Source organism: Phoenix dactylifera, chromosome 14 (genome assembly GCF_051530095.1).
Source record: "Phoenix dactylifera cultivar Ajwa chromosome 14, Ajwa_hap1_PhDact_Kaust_v1.1, whole genome shotgun sequence".
In the NCBI taxonomy this organism is placed as follows: Eukaryota; Viridiplantae; Streptophyta; class Magnoliopsida; order Arecales; family Arecaceae; genus Phoenix; species Phoenix dactylifera.
This window is the reverse complement of record NC_143203.1, coordinates 22,494,270-22,512,149: the sequence shown is the minus strand read 5'-3', so window position 1 is coordinate 22,512,149 and position 17,880 is coordinate 22,494,270. Positions and strand designations below refer to the sequence as shown.

At 36.3% G+C, this 17,880-nt stretch overlaps 1 protein-coding gene across 1 annotated transcript; it reads left to right on the top strand.

Annotated features, from left to right (window-relative positions):
* The first annotated feature begins 1,919 nt into the window (after positions 1–1,919).
* LOC103695747 (nudix hydrolase 16, mitochondrial) lies at positions 1,920–14,657 on the top strand. Its single transcript, XM_008777152.5, has 4 exons — positions 1,920–2,190; positions 3,588–3,702; positions 10,107–10,190; positions 14,127–14,657. The coding sequence occupies exons 1-4, from the start codon at positions 2,120–2,122 to the stop codon at positions 14,418–14,420; spliced, it is 564 nt and encodes a 187-aa protein (XP_008775374.4). The 5' UTR covers positions 1,920–2,119; the 3' UTR covers positions 14,421–14,657.
* The last annotated feature ends 3,223 nt before the right edge of the window (positions 14,658–17,880 follow it).

Below are 17,880 nucleotides of genomic sequence, written 5' to 3'. Positions count from 1 at the left end.
AACAGACGGTGAAATGCCCATCTTTACTTTTTTTTAACGAGAATAGCTCAATTGCACTAGAAACAATCTTATGCAGTGGAATTGAAAATAATGTGGCAAATATAATTATATTTAGTTATTGATAGATATTGACTTCAGAGAATATACAGATTTTTTAAAGATAGATCATAAACACAATCTCAAATGCAATCACAATTATTTTAAAGAGAGAGATTGACTCTAAAGAAGATATGAGGTTGCTTGAAGATAGATGCAAATACTCTATAGTAATTAAAAAACATCAAGCAATCACTTAATAGACTCAATAAGAAACGCAGCTAAGAATAAACATCAATAAATAATATAGCATTTCAAATAAAGATACAAAAGTTGGATTAAAAAGAACAATGTGCAAATCTTCAAGCTTATGAATGCTGATGATAGTTATTTCTTGCAAGGAGAGCAATCCTTTGGAAGCACGGGTATGTGTTATGTTACAGGGATGAAGTTAGCAGATTTGAATGAACTCAGCTGCAAAGGTTACGTATGCATTTGTTGAGGTTCTTATGATAAGCTCCATATTTATCTATCTAGCTATACATACATACATATACATACATACATACACACACACACATATATATATATATATAGGGATTGATAACCTACTTTTTATTATGGTAGGTTATCAATCTACTCATTTTTTATTAGACAAAAAATACCCTTACTTTTTATAACTCTTAAGGGTATTTTATTTCTTTTTATAATCCCACATTAAAAAGATATAAAATACCCTTGAGAGTTATAAAAAGTAAGAATATTTTTTATCCATGGAAAAATAGGTCGATTGATAACCTACCATAACAGAGAGTAGATTATCAATCCTCATATATATATATATATATGTATGTATATGTATGTACATGTATATGTATATGTATATGTATATGTATATGTATAGCTATAGCTAGATAGATAAATATGGACCTTGATTATTTTTATTATGTCTTTTTTGTTGTTCTTCCTTCTTTTTATTTCCTTATCTTATTTCTCATAAATTTTCTATTCAAGTTAGATCTTCCTCAAACAATTTCTTAGAAAAAAAGAGTGTAATCTCTCAAGTTTTGAACCTTGATCTGCTATAAAGCAAGAGGGTCTATGACTAAGCCATAAGCTCAAGAAGAAAACCACATTCATCTTTAAAGGGTTGTTTAGAGCCCTGTAGTTGGAGCTCCACTGCCGCTCAAGTTGCATTGACGTGAATTTGGGGCGGGGGGCGGGGGAGAAAAAGAAAGATGGCGAGGATGAGAGAGGAAAAAGACAACAAAGAGATGGAAAGGCATGATACCGTTGGGGGGGCTTGAAGACTCGAGCCGTTGGAGTTTATCCCACAGCAATTTTTACTGTAAATTTATTTATTACAAGATAACTCTAAGGTGCAGTCTAAACGACCATTCAATTACTGTGCAACTTAAAGTTGCATGTATTCAAACAAACGTGCTCGTTCATGCGGCTTTATTTATAGGACTCCAAACGGTTCCTAATGTAAGGTGATAAACAAATAAATTTGATTGTCCAAATCCTTGAGAACAAAGATCAAATTATATCATATTAATCTCAATAATAATAAAAAAATAAATTGACAGAGATTTTTTTGACAAGAGAGGGGTGGAGAGTTGTAGTAGGGACTACGGAAGCGGCACGCAATGGTCTCCCACAGACTCTTTCAACATCTGGGCTTTGGTTCGGTCGTCATCGAGGGACGCGGGGCAGCCAAAAAGCTGCTTCTTTTTGGCCTCCATCCGAACCTTTTTCGCGTACCCAGCGGCCCCACCCAACTCCTTTTGGAGATAGCATTTATTTTTTACTATTATTATTAATTTCTTAACATTTTTAACGATCTCCGTATCTGCGTCTAATCTTCTCTCCTTCCCCTCGTCACCCTTCTTTTTTTAGCTTCGGAGTTCCCTTCTTCTACCGTCGCCGTTGCCGCTGCATTGGCCAAAGGGTTGAGATAATGGGGCGAATCTCCGGGATGGCGAGAGGAGAAGAGTGAACAGGGATAGATATCTTCGCTTGCTTCGAAGAAGGAAAGAAGGATAAGGAGAGCGAGGGGGTGGGGGTAAGAAGGGAGAAGAGTATGTGTGATTTGGTGGCCCGCACGGGTCGACATCAGCAGCGATACGAGGCCGGTTGTCGCCTTGTTGCCGGGTCCCTCCCTCTCCCCCATTCATCTCCCGGTTCCTATATATACATATATTTTAAAATTTTTCTGCTTTCTGACTTTTTTTTTTCATGTTTCTTTTCAATGCATACATGCAAGAACGATTTTATTGGTTACGTTTTTTTTAATTAATGTTTTTGTCTTTTTTTTTGAATAAATTGATTGTTTTTGCTGCTGCTGCTGCTGCTGCTGCTGCTGTTGTTGTCGTGGTTGCAACATGATGATCTTCGTCATCGTCACTTTCGCTGTCGATTCTTCTTTTCAAAGGCGACATTACATATGATTCGAAGATTGTTTGATTGATTGTTTGTTTATGCTTGATTCTTTACATTCCACAGTTTTGCTGATTCTTATTATATATTTTTTTCTTTAATTATCGTTGTTACCTTTTAATTTTATGTATCCTGTTTTTTATTGGATGAGCGTTGAGTCTGGGTGAATTATGTAAGATTTCAGTTGACGAATTTTGGATCCTGTTTCATTGTCATGATTTAATGATATGGTTTGGTGAAGGAGAAAAAATTAGGGAGTTGGGATTTAAACCATAATCTGATATGGATATCTCGTCCCTTTTGTGTTGAAGCCCTCTTCGATTAGTTTTAAGATGATTGGTCAAGTGGAAAGCCTAGGATGAGTCTAGAGTTTGGGTGGAAAGCAACTTCAAGAAGGAATGCGTGCAAGATCTAATTAACTATAGGTCGAATGGAACCTCATCATGTGTCCAAAACAATCTTTAGTTTGTAGCATCAGGTGGCTGTTTTTAGCATTCTAGCTATTCTGCAAAAATCACTGAGGCAGATGGTGGTGTTGCTGATTGATGAATTAGTTAGTCTATGTAGGGTATTATATGGCACTGCATGTCAGCAAGGCATAAAGTTTTGCTTGATACTAGTAATGCAACGTATAATTGAGCCCAAATATGGTGGATCCAGAGACGTTCTCAATGCTGGAGAATCCGTGTAAAATGTGAAAATTATCTTGGAGGTAGACCCAAATTTCTGGAAACAGCTTATGATTGTGCTTGTGGTAATAATTGTGGTACCATGTCGAGATGGTGGACATTTACATCACCATGATGAGGTTCTCATGTTGAACTTGCATTGGCACAATATTGTTGCAAAACTAGTCAGGTCTTGATAATATTATGTGCACAAAAAAATGTAATAACTCTTACAATTTTGTAGAGATGTTTTTCTGTGCACATTGAACAAAGTGGCTACAAATGATGTGTTTTTATATTATGCTCAAGTGCTTTGGTTTGTAGGTGATGCGTGACAAAATTTTTTAATAAATTTGCACGTTGTTATGAACTAAATCTCTTGAAATTTTAATTTATACTGCTATATATAGCTTTGCTAATATATTTTCTAACACATTTCTGCAGGTGTATACCATTCAAACATAGAAAGTGTGATGAAAGTTGTGGCTCTAAGCCCAAGAAGATTGTTGAGGTTCTTATGATAAGCTCACAAAGTGGACCAGGCCTTTTGTTTCCAAAGGTGCGATAATCCCGCTCTACATTGTTATCATCACAACGAATAATTAGAAAGGAGGAAGGTAGACAAAGAAGTAGAAAAGAAACTGAATTGTTTTAGACAAATGATCGGGTTATATACATGCCTATGTGCATCTATACTTATGTTTTTATGAGTATACTAATATTCCCTTCAAGGTGGAACATGGACGTGAACATAGAAGAAATAGGTTGATGTTTTAATCACCTGAGAGCATCTGTAAGGATACCATGTATCCTGAAATGAGGCATGATTTTTTTCACAATGTTACCTTTCCTTTTAAGTGGCAGCATAATTTAATATGCTTCGTCCTCTCGGTGAGCATTTAATTGTTTACAACTAGTTTGTTAATTATCACAAAGTACTTCACAAGGTTACCAAAAACTAAATTCTTCTTTATTCTCCAAGATCTGTAATGCAGTGTCCTTGTCTTTCCCTTGCTTTAATGCAGCGACTGTGCCAAATATGAAGAAATTCTAGAAATATAAATTGAGGTTGGTGGGGTGGTGAGGATCTCCATGCATTTAGCATTTTTTTTCACTTATGCATTGCAGAGAAAAGAGCATTGTATCTTCTTCTTTTTTTTTTACTGAAAGAGTCTTTTCTAAGTTTCATCAACATGCATGATTATTTTGGGCAATTGGGATACACAAATTGAATTCAAAACACTCCCTTGATCACCTGCACTCTTGATTTCAACGCAGAAGATCGTAACAAGTCAGATATTCTTTCTGTCTTGCCATATTCTGTAAACCTTTCGTTTTCTTATTGTATTCATGCAAATGTAGGGATGTGATCTCTAGTCCAACTTAACCCTATGTCATTATATTTTAGATCTACAATTTGAATCTCAAATTAACCCACTTGCTTTTCTTGTCAGTTATCATGTTTGGTTTGTATGTGTTCCTAAGCTATATAATTTTGTTGGCTCAAGGCTGGTTTGGTCCAGTGAGCTGGATATGAGCTTCACCAGACTGCAGTCTAAGCTATGCAGGTCTCCTGAGACCCAACTTGATTGGCCCTAAAATTGGTTCGCATCTGGTCAAAATTGTGTTGGTTCTGGTCTGACTCATTGGTACCTTATCTTGTCCATAAAATAACATTCTAGAATGCAACAACTTTTGCAACCTTCACAAATAAGTGATTGAGAGCAGATGCAAATCCTTTATCTGTCTCTTGAATAATTAGGTTTGATGGAGGGAGGGGAAATTGCTTAAGTGTCATATCCTTAACAACTTGATGTTATGTACAATTATTCCCACAAACTATTTTGTAGCTTGCATCCTGAAGTATTATCTTCCATATTTTTTTTTCTAGGGATCATTCAACATGGGTTGGAATGGGTGGTACAGAGTACTAATATCTTCTGGTCTAGTTACTTGACTAACTTGCAACTAGTTTTGCATGTGATATATATGTACCAGAGATTCTTATACATCTTTAGCATATGACTATCTATCATTCATTTATGAAGAAAATATTTTCTGTATTAACTTGAAGTTGTGATGATATTTCAACATGTGATATTGGCTATTGGTTTTACCCTGTGGTAGTCAAAAAAAGAGCTACTACCATGACATTTTGTAAGTTTCTGACTATAACATTTTAGCATATCAGGAATTTCTGAGATTCAGCATTTCGTACATATTACATGTATTAAATTGTTGTTGTTTTGCAAATACGGTTTCATGTGATATGATTAGTTTATCATTTTAAAATTTGAAGGGATCAAAACTGTTGCTTATGCTTGCAGTTCACGGTGATTTTTGATTACAATGAACAAGATTTTGAGTTTCAGCCAAAGCCAATATGTTTTTGCCGAGGCTGAACCAAAATTGACTCTTGGTTTCGGGTTGTGGTCAGTTTTGGCAGTTTCGGTGAGTTTTGGTCCAGTTTTAGTGGTTTCAACTATTTTCTGCCAAAACTCACCGAAACCGACTATAGATTATTTTTCTGTCTTTTATTGTTGTTTAACATATGCAACTGCATTAAGTGTACTCCAGGCTTTATACATTTGTGAAGTAATTTGTTTGAAATCGATGCAATGAGCTATTTCCTGCAAGCAGTGGACACCGCTATTGTTCTTTGCTCTTGATGTTTTCAGTGTACATTTCAGTTTATCGGGCAAAATAGCTGTAAATATTCAAGTGTCATTATATTACTGGAATAAATTTACTTAGGGCTGTTTGGATATGTGACTACCGCATCCTTATGGTATCTTATACATCAGCATGGAATCTGTGGAGGTGAGGAGATGGGGGAGAGTGAAGTCTAAGGGATTGGATAGGCCCTTGATACCAGAAATCACCTTTTTGATGGTTTCTGGTATCTTGGAAATATGGAATGCAGAGTGGGTAGCTTTCTCATTACCATTTACTTCTCCCTTTCCCTGTTTCATATTTGCAAATTCTCACTCTAATGGGAGATCGCATATTTTTTTTGGTAACCATGCACCCAAAGTGACCTCTAAGGTATCTATTTTCATTTGCTATTTTACTTTCATTCACTTGCTTTCTTTTAAATTCTTTGGTTTCCTTAATTGTTCTTCTTCATTCTCCACACAACTACTTTCTAAATTCAGCCCAATCATTTTCAAAAATATACCCTGACTGCGGGATCTCTTTTTTTATTCATATGTTTTTTGTTCCATTTCTAACTTTTGGTGCAATGTGGCAAATATCCTTAGCAAACAGACATTAAAGTGACCTACTTAAGTTTAGGATCAATGTAGCTGGAAGGAGCATGCTAGAACACCTTTAAAATTTTTCTCAAGAGCATGGATCATAATGTCCACATTACATATTTTGTACTAATGGGTTTCTTGTAAAACTGGACTCTACAAGTCAATCTGGAATTAATTGCAGAAGCTGAGGTGCTCTGGCTTCTTTGTTGAGTCTCTATTTTGAGATGGCAAATGAGTTTTTTGGACTCAATTTAGCTGGAAGGAGCATGCTAAAGCTCCATTAAAATTTTCCTGAACAGTTATAAATCATAAATGACCACCTTACATATTTTGTACTAATGGGTTCATGACTTCATGTAAAACTGGACTCTACAAGTCATGTTGGAATGATTTGCTGTAGTCAAGGTGCTCTGACTTGCTTGTTGAGTCTCTATTTCGGGATGCCTAATGGGTTACTTGGACTTCTTAGGATCTTGTTAAAGCTGCGAACATTTGGGCATATCCTTGGTTGGCTGTGATTTATGAAGCAGGCTAGTTCATGAAAATCTAGAGAATTATGTAAGCAAGTTTTGAAGTGATGTCAGAGGACTGGTGCTCCATTATTGGGCAAATATATTTTTTTTAGTTTTTAGAAAGAAAATATCTGCTGGTAATAGTGTGATTTATATGAGGGAGGCTTGTACAAGGATTTGTTGGCTAAGGAATGTTGTACTCTAAATCACAATATGAATGGGTAGACTATTAAGTACTCAAGGAACTATAGTGGCATCTTGAGGATTATTTAACAGCAGTGTTGTAATAGCATGATGGAAAGTTATGTTGTGTAGGTTAGGTTCTTATTCAATGAATAAAGGCAATCACTTAAATGAGTATCATAGATAATAAAATGCCTAGGTGGATTCATGCATCTGGATTAATGTCATTATAAAACAAATGATTTTGTATTATCTCTTTGAGGGATTGATGCTGCACAATAATTTCATAATTGCCATTTGACTGAGTTAGAGGAGTTGCTTCAAACCATAATGTTATTTGTCCTATAATCCATTCAAAATGAAGTTTTTGATTCATTTTTTTCCTATTAGTGATCATACTGCATACTCTTTTTAGTTGCCATCATCTTTTAGAACATCTATGCCATTCTGTTCTGATTGTCAATTTACATCTCTTGTCAATATAGACTCCTTAACAAGTTTTCTTTCCCCTCATTGCATTTTCCCCAGACTGTGGAATTTATGAATATCTAGTACTATTTACTTTAGAAAATGATGCACAACCGACAAATTTTGGAAGACAGATGAGTAATATATGTGTAATCCTAGTTTGAGTTTTAACATGCTTTGGTGGATCACTGCTCTAAAAGTTCTTTTATTGTCTTCTAGTCTAGAGGAAAATAATAAGGATAGAAAAGCTAGATCTTTAGCAAGATATAATCTGCAACCTTAGGTATCTGGGCCTTTTCATGAATGCCTCCAGCATCGTTTGTCTTATCTTAGCAACATCTCTCTCTTAATATCCATAGCGATGATGATCTTTTGCTTTTGTATTCAATGAACATTCAAGAGGACGGTTTCAAAAGTGATAAAGTTAGAAACTTGAGATAGATAGGTGAGCAGAAGAAATTGAAGTTGGAAATGTTTTAGTATCCATCAGAAAATCCTTTTAGCTCCAACAATTATTTTCCATCCACTGAATGAATTGCTAATCACCATGGTCGACCATAAGGAGGAGGTTACATTAGCATAAGCTTGACACACCTAACTGTTTCCTTATATAACATTTGAAACCAATTTAAGTGTAGAGTTTGTTAGCTAAAGAGTAAACCACAAAGTCCTAGTTGGAGATTAGAGAAAGTTTCGGAAGGCACTAGTATCATTTCTAAGCCAAACCAACTATGAGAAGAATCACTTGCAACTAAAATATCTAAAAGATCACTATTGGCATGGAATGAAGAGCAGGCCCATGCCAGGCTATTGGGTTTTCTACTTGGCGTCAAGTAGTGGTGACCTGTATCAACCCATGCCAGTCCAACACTGGTTGATATGGCTAGGTACCAAGTCAAGAGTCTGTTATGACTTTTTTCCCTCCTTTTTTACATCTCAGCATGGCATGGCATGGCAAAAGCTTTTTTGGCATTGGTCCATGCCAGTGGCACTTAAATCCTTGTTTTGCTTGACTAGATTGACCTGCTTTTGATCCGTAACCAACCCAAACATAGCCCGGTCCAATTTGAACTGAAATTAGTTGGACTAGGCTTAGGAAAACAGAACCTGTTTCAAATATGGATAGAATTTGGATCACCAAGTCACCCATTCTGTACCTAAACTGACCTGAAACTAATATTATATATTCTACACAATCTTCCTTAATTTAAGTAACCATTTTTCTTTTAGTAATAAGCTATTTGTTTTTTAATTGTTGTATTCTTGTATAATATATTTATGATATAATTAAACAACCAAACATAGCCCGGTCCAATTTAAACAGAAATTAGTTGGACTAGGCTTAGGAAAACAGAACCTGTTTCAAATATGGATAGAATTTGGATCACCAAGTCACCCATTCTGTACCTAAGCTGACCTGAAACTAATATTATATATTCTACAATCTGCACAATCTTCCTTGAATTTAAGTAACGAATTTTCTTTTAGCAATAAGCTATTTGTTGTTTAATTGTTGTGTTCTTGTATAATATATTTATGATATAATTAAACAACCAATGTGTAGATTAATAAAATAAATATTAAACCTTACCCTACCTGACCCATACAGGTATGAATTAGGCTTGCATTCAAATTCTTGTTGTGATTCTTATATGGATTGGGTGCAACAACTGATCCAACATGAACCTTTTGCAGGCCTACTTTGTGGTTGGTACATATCTCTGTGATTCTTAGATTTTTAATTGCTGGCTTCAGCATAATAACTATGTGAAATCACTGTTCCATCATATAGACTCCAATTATGGTGATAGAAGCAAACATTTTTGATTGTTCTTCTCTATGAGATTGGCGTAAATTATGATTCCTGCTGCCGGTGGAGGTTGGTCGACCTAAACCTTAATTTAAATGATGACCAATCTATTGCTTTTGAACTTTGAAACCTCGTTAATTTTTGACTGCCATTTGTTTTAGAACAAGAACGAAACTTAGCTTCCAAAACTCGACTTTCGTACCTTCATGTTGCTATTTCCTGGGCTTCCATTTTCCTGTCATCTTTATGAGCCATGGTTTGGGCTCCATCACCAAGTGAAAACAGATTATCAAATTTTCTGGCCAACTCCTGAGTGGTGGTAGACGAAGTCCTAAATAGTGGTAGATGAAGTATAATGTCTACAGTGACCTAGAAGCAGCTAAAGATAAGAGAAAGGGAGATATTTTTTTCACTTCAATATATTCTATGACATATTTCCTTTCTGTCAATTTTGATGCTCCCACAATCTTGTGTTTAATTTTTTTGGCAGATTCTTGCCTGCTAACTGTTCTTTGTTTTTTGCTAAGTCCCAATATTTGTAAGGGCCTTTTTACATGTGGTTTGTGGTGTGGTAATTTTATTCTGGACTCCTATAAAATTGTTATCACTATGTTTCTCATCCTTATGTACTTGTCATTCCCATGCATGGGTATTTCTTTTTGGTTTCTTGTTTTGATTTTTCTTACTTATGAGGATGCTCTAATTTTATATTCTAATTATCTTGTCTTCACAGGGAGGATGGGAAAATGATGAAACAGTTGAAGAGGCTGCTGCAAGAGAAGCTCTTGAAGAAGCAGGAGTTCGAGGGGATATAATGGTATCAATGTTATTGCTATTCTTTCTTCCTGGAATGCGCCTTAATTGATCTAGTTGTATTAATCGTTACATATGTGAAAATAGATATAATGATTTTAATTATTTTACATGAATGTTGCTCACTATACATGTGACACTAACATGTTACAAATTATTAGGTTTAATTAGCTCAACAATGAAATTTACCAAGGAAGCCTAGATAGAATTTTTTTTTTTTAATTTCCCTGCAGGTTAATTTTAGTGAAGTTTTAATAATGAAAATTCAAAGCCAAGTGATTTTTTTTTTTTTTTGAAATTTGAAGGCATATAAATTTTTAAGCATATTCCTGTGATATGTAGAGCCTTTGGATATATAATGGAGTACACCATCATGAGGCACTCATATAGTGGTATGCTTGTAACACAATCAAATTATAGTGTTTGTTCTTCATAATATTTTAGGATTTTTCAAAGTATTTTATCAATTTTGGCTTGAATGGAGACACTATTCAGCAAACTTGTATTAGCCCAGCTGATCAACCAATGTGTTAAACCAGACCCGAATATTTAATATTTGATTACACTGTGATATACACATTTTCATTGAAGGACATTGTGAAAAAATTTCAACTTTTAGTAAATGGAATGTAGTATACAGTTTGGCATGTTTGTATGGCACAATTCTCTATTGCAATCATGCAATAAATTCTTCTAAATTTGCTGACTTTTCAATTTAATACTAACCTATATCATTTGTTCTAAGAGTGTAATGAAATCGACTACTTTAGTTAATCTTGAAGTTTCAAATGTCATGTGTCATTATCATATCACCAATATCCAGTGCAGTTGTGCCATGTGTGGAGTGTAGACGCTTGGCCCAGTTAAATGTGCTTACTTCTGAACAAAAAAAGCTAGAAATTTTACAAGATTGTACACTAGGAAAACTTTTTCTCCATGGTCTTGACCATGGTCTGCCGTACCGGTCCGTACCGGCCGGTACGTACCGGTCCGTACCGGCCGGTACGTACCGGTCCGTACCGGCCGGTACGTACCGGTCCGGCCTGGGACCGGTACCGGATCAGCGTAAAATCCGGTACCGGTAATTTATTGTTGAAGAACCGGTACGGGACCGGTACGGATCGGTACGCCATCGGTTCGGATCGGTACGGGACCGGTTCGGACCGGTACAGACCGGTACGCCACCGGTACGGACCGGTTCGGCCCGGTACGGACCGGTACGGGACCGGTTTCGTACCGGTCTGGGCCGCCACCGGTACGCCGACCGGTATCGGTACGGCGGACCTTGGTCTTGACTATTAAAAAGATCTATAGATGAAAAACCATGTGAGTCTTGAAAATTTGCATTAAATTTTTATAAAGAAATTGTACATTATGAATTCTCTTTAATAGCCATATCTTATCACTTGTAAAGATCATGGCAAACACACTGCATAATATTAACAAAAATTTATTGTACAACTTAGTCAAGTTGCACATGGCACACAATATGAATTATGCTAAAAAATAGCAAGTCAATACATGGCCAAAGATATAAAAGGCATGTGCCATGCTAGTGAGGCATGGCATGTAGAGGAGGCAATTGCTGGGTATGAGTCATACTTTATGTGGATTTGAAACTGAATATGAATAGATATGGCAGGCCCTATGTGTGATTTGATATCTACAAATAAAAGGTGGCTCGGTGCAGGAGGCCTCCACAATTGAGGGGTCTGAGGACAATCAAATGTATGCAGCTTTACTCCTACTTGTGCAGAGGCTATTTTCATATTTTGAACCTGGAAGCTCTAGGTCGCAATGAAGCAACCTTACTGTTTCGCCTAGGCTCACCCTTGTGATACGATATCTATAAATGCCCTCATAATATCTAATCCAACTTCAATAATATTTGGGTTTTCATTTTCAGTTTTGGATCCTAACTGTCCATGAGTAAATACAAGGTGGAGGGATGCAGGGTAGGACTGTTGGAGGCAAAGGGGTGGCAAAGGGAGACCAAGGTCGATAATTTTTGGAGGATAGTGGATTCCGGAGCAAGGTGGTGGGTCGATGCATGGTACACGAGCTTTATTTTTCTCTAGGTAGGGTCAATGTTTTTAGTTTAGGGTAGAGCATTTGGGTGGAGGCGGTTAGGAGAGTTTCTTTGGGGGGAGGGGGGGTGGATAGGAGTGTGTATGAGTTCATATGGTAACCAGAAACTAGAAATTTTACAGAGTAAACATCTATAAGGTGCTTCTATAGATGCACATTGTAAGTCCAAAGTTGTATTCTTGTAAATGGGGAGAAACTATGCCAGTAGAATTTGCTTGTATGTACTCTTTTCATTCTCTCGGTGTAAGAACAAAGAGATACTTGTGAATTGATCAATTGCAGATAGGAGAAAAATTAATAATAGAGAAAGTGAGAAACACTAGAGGTTGAAGGTCTGTAATCCTTTGTTTAGGAGCTTTTACCTGGCACAATCTATTTCCGACCATATGGGGGTGGCTGCCAATGACATGGTTGCTTCTTGCAGGCTTCCACTGAAGATGTTGAAGAATTTTCAGAACCTTTAGAAGAAACATTAGAGGCAGGGTGGACAGAGTGGAGTTGTGGCTAGGCCTATAAATGGATCTGATTTTGAATCAAATATAGAAGGGGGTGTTGGAGCTGGTAACCTCACAATGATCTGGTAGCGGACTGCATTTGGATTGGAGTTGACTATATCTCTATGATGACCCAATCTAATTTGATCAAGACTAAACACTGGCATACCATATTCATATAAACCATCTTACTTCCCGACCTAAGCTTCAGTCTGTCGCTCTCCCTCTGTCTTCCTCCAAACCTTGGGTCCTGCACCAGCCACCACCATTGTCCACCACCATGTCCCAAGTATGCTTCCTAATTCCTCCCCATTTTCTGACTCCTTTAACCCTCCTATGCCCGATCCTTCCATCATCCTTCAAACCCTAACCAAAAGAAGAGGGATTACATTGGGTATCCAGTTCTTTACATTTCTTGATCAAGGTTGAACTTAAGCTGAACGTCTGGATTGTCAGATGGGGTAAATCAGATTTTTTGGGTTGATTGTTCAGACTTGGATTGCCTCTGATCTGGTTTGAACCTGATGGAATATGTTCAAAATTAAGGGGAAAATTTTAACAACATTAAAAAGGCCCAAATAATTATTTGCACATTAAAATGTTGGCATATTAATGAGTTTTAGTGACCATTGTTTTGCAGTGCTAAGTACTTTGAGGCACAGTAAAATTTAAGGTCAAACATAAAGGAGCAACAAGGGTAAGCATGTGTTACACTAGTTGAGATGGTTCAGAGATTACTGAAAATTTGAGGATCTTGAGTATTAGAGAGCAGTTTTGATCTCTTTTAGAAGATCAAGAATAAGAAGGATGGAGCATGTGGAGGGACCAAATGTAGATGGAAGTTTCAAGGAAGGAGTTTTTATGAAAGCTTAACCCAAAGTGGCAGTACCCCAAGAACCTATATTATCGTTGAGTTATAAAGACTGAAGAGAGTTAATAAATCGGTTCTAATAATGCTTGTTGGTTTTTCTTATGTTTACTTGTTACTGAGTCATAGTATATTAGATAAAGGGATGATGGCTGCTAGCTGTTTACTTAACTAAATATAAAGCTATTTACTTGAGCAAGAGCTTGGGAAGAAATTACAACGAAGTGTTAAATAGTCCTTCCTTTTAATGATTGAAATACATAGATTTAATGATGTTCAACTCAAAATTTTGTGACAAGGCTTTGCTGATTCTTCTCTTTTTGTCACCATAAAGAAGGCTTTATGTTTGTTACTGATGTTTTCTTTCATGCATTGCCCAAGTTTTGTTTATTTGGTTCTACAAACTACCTTATTTATTCTTGAAGGGATTCTACAAACTCTTGTTCCTTTTATTGTTTGAGTTGCAAACTGGTTCGTGCTTCCATCTCAGGAATTTTTGGGATTCTATTACTTCAAAAGCAAAAGTCATCAAGATGAGTTCTGCCCAGAAGGCTTGTGCAAAGCTGCAATGTTTGCTATGCATGTCAAGGAGGAGCTTGGCTCATGGCCAGAACAGAGCACACGCCATCGGAGATGGCTTACCATTCCTGAAGCTGTGGAGCAATGTAGGCATCCATGGATGCGGGAAGCCCTTCTTGAAGGATTCTCAAAGTGGCATGCCAATAACATGATGAGTGCTGAAGAGGATCATCCTGGCCCCATCAGTTCGACCTCAGCAAGATGACCCAGCTCTGAGTCCTAGGCTTTTTTTTGCCTTTTGTTTCATGAAGATACAACAACAACACCAATCTCCAGATGCTTTTCAACCTCTTCTTATTTGAATATGTACTGCTGACTCTGGATGTATTTGCACATTTTTTTTCTTTTTTGTTTCAAGAAGATCCAGAGACAAACGCGAGTGCTCTTCTGATGTTTAGCTGTTGACATCATGCTACTTGGGCTTGCTCTGCCTGGCTTTTGATGTTTTTGCATTTAGTTTACAAATATGCTTTTTTAACTCCAGTAAACCTGCTTGGCTGTGGGAAGCCGGCCATCCGCCTCCTTCCTTTAGATTACTAGTTGTACTCCTGCTCGTGTCTGGTCTGATGATTCTCATGATAAAATTGTTCCTCTCTTGCACAAGCTTTGTCATTTGATCCAAAAAAATGTTGGAAATATCTTTAACCAATTTATTTCTGCATGTCTTGATCATGTGTCTGTCTCTCCCAGTTGAGTACAGTTTTCAGTGTTTGGAGAATTTAGTTTGTATGACCATATGATTTACTTACGAAGTAGGGTGTGTATTTGCAAGCTTGCAAGAATGTAACAACAGGAGCAGCGGCGCCAATAAGTTTACTGTCCAAGTGGAAATTAAGCAAACCTTTGGAATTCTTCTTGTATAGGTCAGTGTATATCATCCACCAGCCGGAGATTTAGTTGCCCGCATGCTGGAGTAAATCTAAATTTTCGTCCTAAAACTGGAATTGCTGTCTTGATGCATGCCTATGATCATTAATGTATAGTTAATCTTGATATTCTGATTTCTGAATAATCTCATTCCTACAGAAAAATGAACAGATTAACTATATGTGGTTCCAGATTAACTATATTTGGTTCCAAAACTTATACGGATCCAGTTATTCAGCCTCATATATACTCAGGTCTATAGTAGAAACTTCAGACTGGACAAGATTATGCTAGGCTAAGTTCATGTAAGCATCTGTTTACAGTGATCCAAGTTTTTGAATTTCTGATATAATGAAGAAGTGACATCAAGTTAACTTGAATGATCCTGTATTAGCAATCCTAATCAATACCTTTATTCCTATTTTAATTGAAGCTAGAATGGTTTAAAATGATCTAGCAAACACATTATTGGCCATCTGGTTTTCCACTAAATGATATGACATAATACAAGAAAAATAAATATGACTTGCTAGAGTCATCCAAAATTAGATTTACTATAGAACTAAATGTGGATATGGCTTGTAGAAATGTAACAACCATACACATCAGTCTATTTGTAAGCAACTTTGGTTAGGTCTGGCTTGGTCTCAGGTTGTTGGCATTATGACTGATGCAAATCTGAGCCTAAATAGAAAATTGTGTCTAGATTTAGACCCAATTCAATCAGTCAAATGAGGTCTCCGTTGATTTTTAGGAAGAAGGGAATTTTTTGCAACCTTAGTCTGTATTTGCAAGTGGAATAAAGAGGAATAAAAGTTTCATAATTCATTTTTTCCAACTCTTTTGAGCCAGTCATTTGTGCACATAGAACAAATCACTTTTTCCGATGGGCAGAATGGATATAATATGCTAATCATGCTCAAGCTAGAGAATTTTGCACGTTACTCAGAAAAATAGCAGATATCTATATACCTAATCTAATAAAAAACACAATTGAATAAAGTACAAAAGCAAATATAACAACTTCAAACCACACTAGTTTATTTTTTATTCCCTGAATCCTCTTCAAATCATGTTTTAACAAAAACAAGTGAAGGAGAAACTCATCGTTGCAAAATGTGATCTATATTCATCAATGTTTATGGAAATACATAATAAGGATATAATGGCCGACATCTATTGGTGGTGGATCACAATGAGAATCTAAAAAAAATGTAGTTTGACATGGACCCTATAAGTTTTCTAATGTTAGGTTCTTTCTATATGGTAAAGAGGCTTTGCAACTTATACCAATAGAAACAAATCTTTGCAGCAAACCAATGGTCTAAAAGGACATATTCATTAGATTCAACATTTTTAAAAAAAAAATTCACACCGCTATAATTCATTGTAACAAATGTGGGCTATAGAAAGCTTCATGATCCATCCATTGCTCTGGCATTCATTGTAAAAGGTAAAAAAACCAAGTACAAACCTTTGCATGAAGCTTTGGATAGAACGACAGTGATTCCAAGGAAACATAAGAAAACCAAACAAAATAATGATAATAATATGAACAAGAAGATTCAGAAGACCACCTCTACATTCTATTTACCTTCGGTTATCTACCAAATCCTTGACCTAGTTAAGAAAAGATCTCATATCCTTCAAGAGTGTCGACGCCAGTGGAAAAGTCGACCATTGTTTGATTCCAGCCAGCTCGCGCCACTTTAAGGTGGTAATCAATTTCCAAATCTTAATGCATAAAGTTCGAGTTGTATGGCTTCAAGTTGCTCATCAATACACTGTATGGTATTTATTATTTGTGAAGAAAAGCCCAGAACGTGCTTTGGTCGACATTCAATGTTTTCCTAATATGATAATCACATAAAAAAACTTGCATCAAAAATAAAAAAGATAATCACATAAAAATCAAAAAAATAAAAAAAATAGTATGCTTTAACATAATCTATTATCTTAGAATTCCTCATAGAATCCTAACTTGTAGATGCCAAATTCTCACTGGCCCATACGTTAGGGGAGATTTATAGTGTGGGTCTTGTTCCTACAATCAATAATTCTAAAAGCAAACAATTATCAAGCATTCCTGAAAAGGTGGTGCATTTTAGCATTTGTATGGTTCACTCGTCGAGAATTTGAAATCTAGGTGAAGCCATCTATTCATGTTAATACATCTAAAGCTATTCTAGACATGGTTGAATTATGAAACTTATATACCATGCTTGGTGCTATCAGGGAAATATTAGTTTCAAAAGCACACAGCCACCCTATCAGGCATTCTTGAAAATGCAAGGCATCATGTTACCTTTAGTATTTGGTTCTATTGACATCCAAAAGGAGGTGCTCCAAGTTAATTTTGATGAGGTTTTTAGAATTGGCACCTCCTTCTTAAGATAATGAAAGGGGGCTAAGGTTTGGTGTACATGCCATAAGACGAGGCAAGGTCAAGGAGACTACTATGAAAAGTTCCAGCACTCCAAAGTAGCTTGACAATCAAGCTCGCCCCCTACTTGCCCAAGAAGCTGGAGGATGTCAACTGTGGACACCTATTTTCATTCCAAGTTTGAAAAAAGCCACTTTAAATTTGTTCCATTGGTGGTCATTTTGTGAGAACTAATTGAGACGCCAAGCTTTGAGCCATACTTCATAAATATTTCACCTCCTAAACTTGGATGTTGACAAATTTAAAGGTATTCTAATGAAAGTCAACTTATGGAATGTCATGCTTATTGCCATGTTCCAAAAATCGGCATACTGGAGGTCATAGACGATCTTAATAAGACTTTGAGTCATGATAA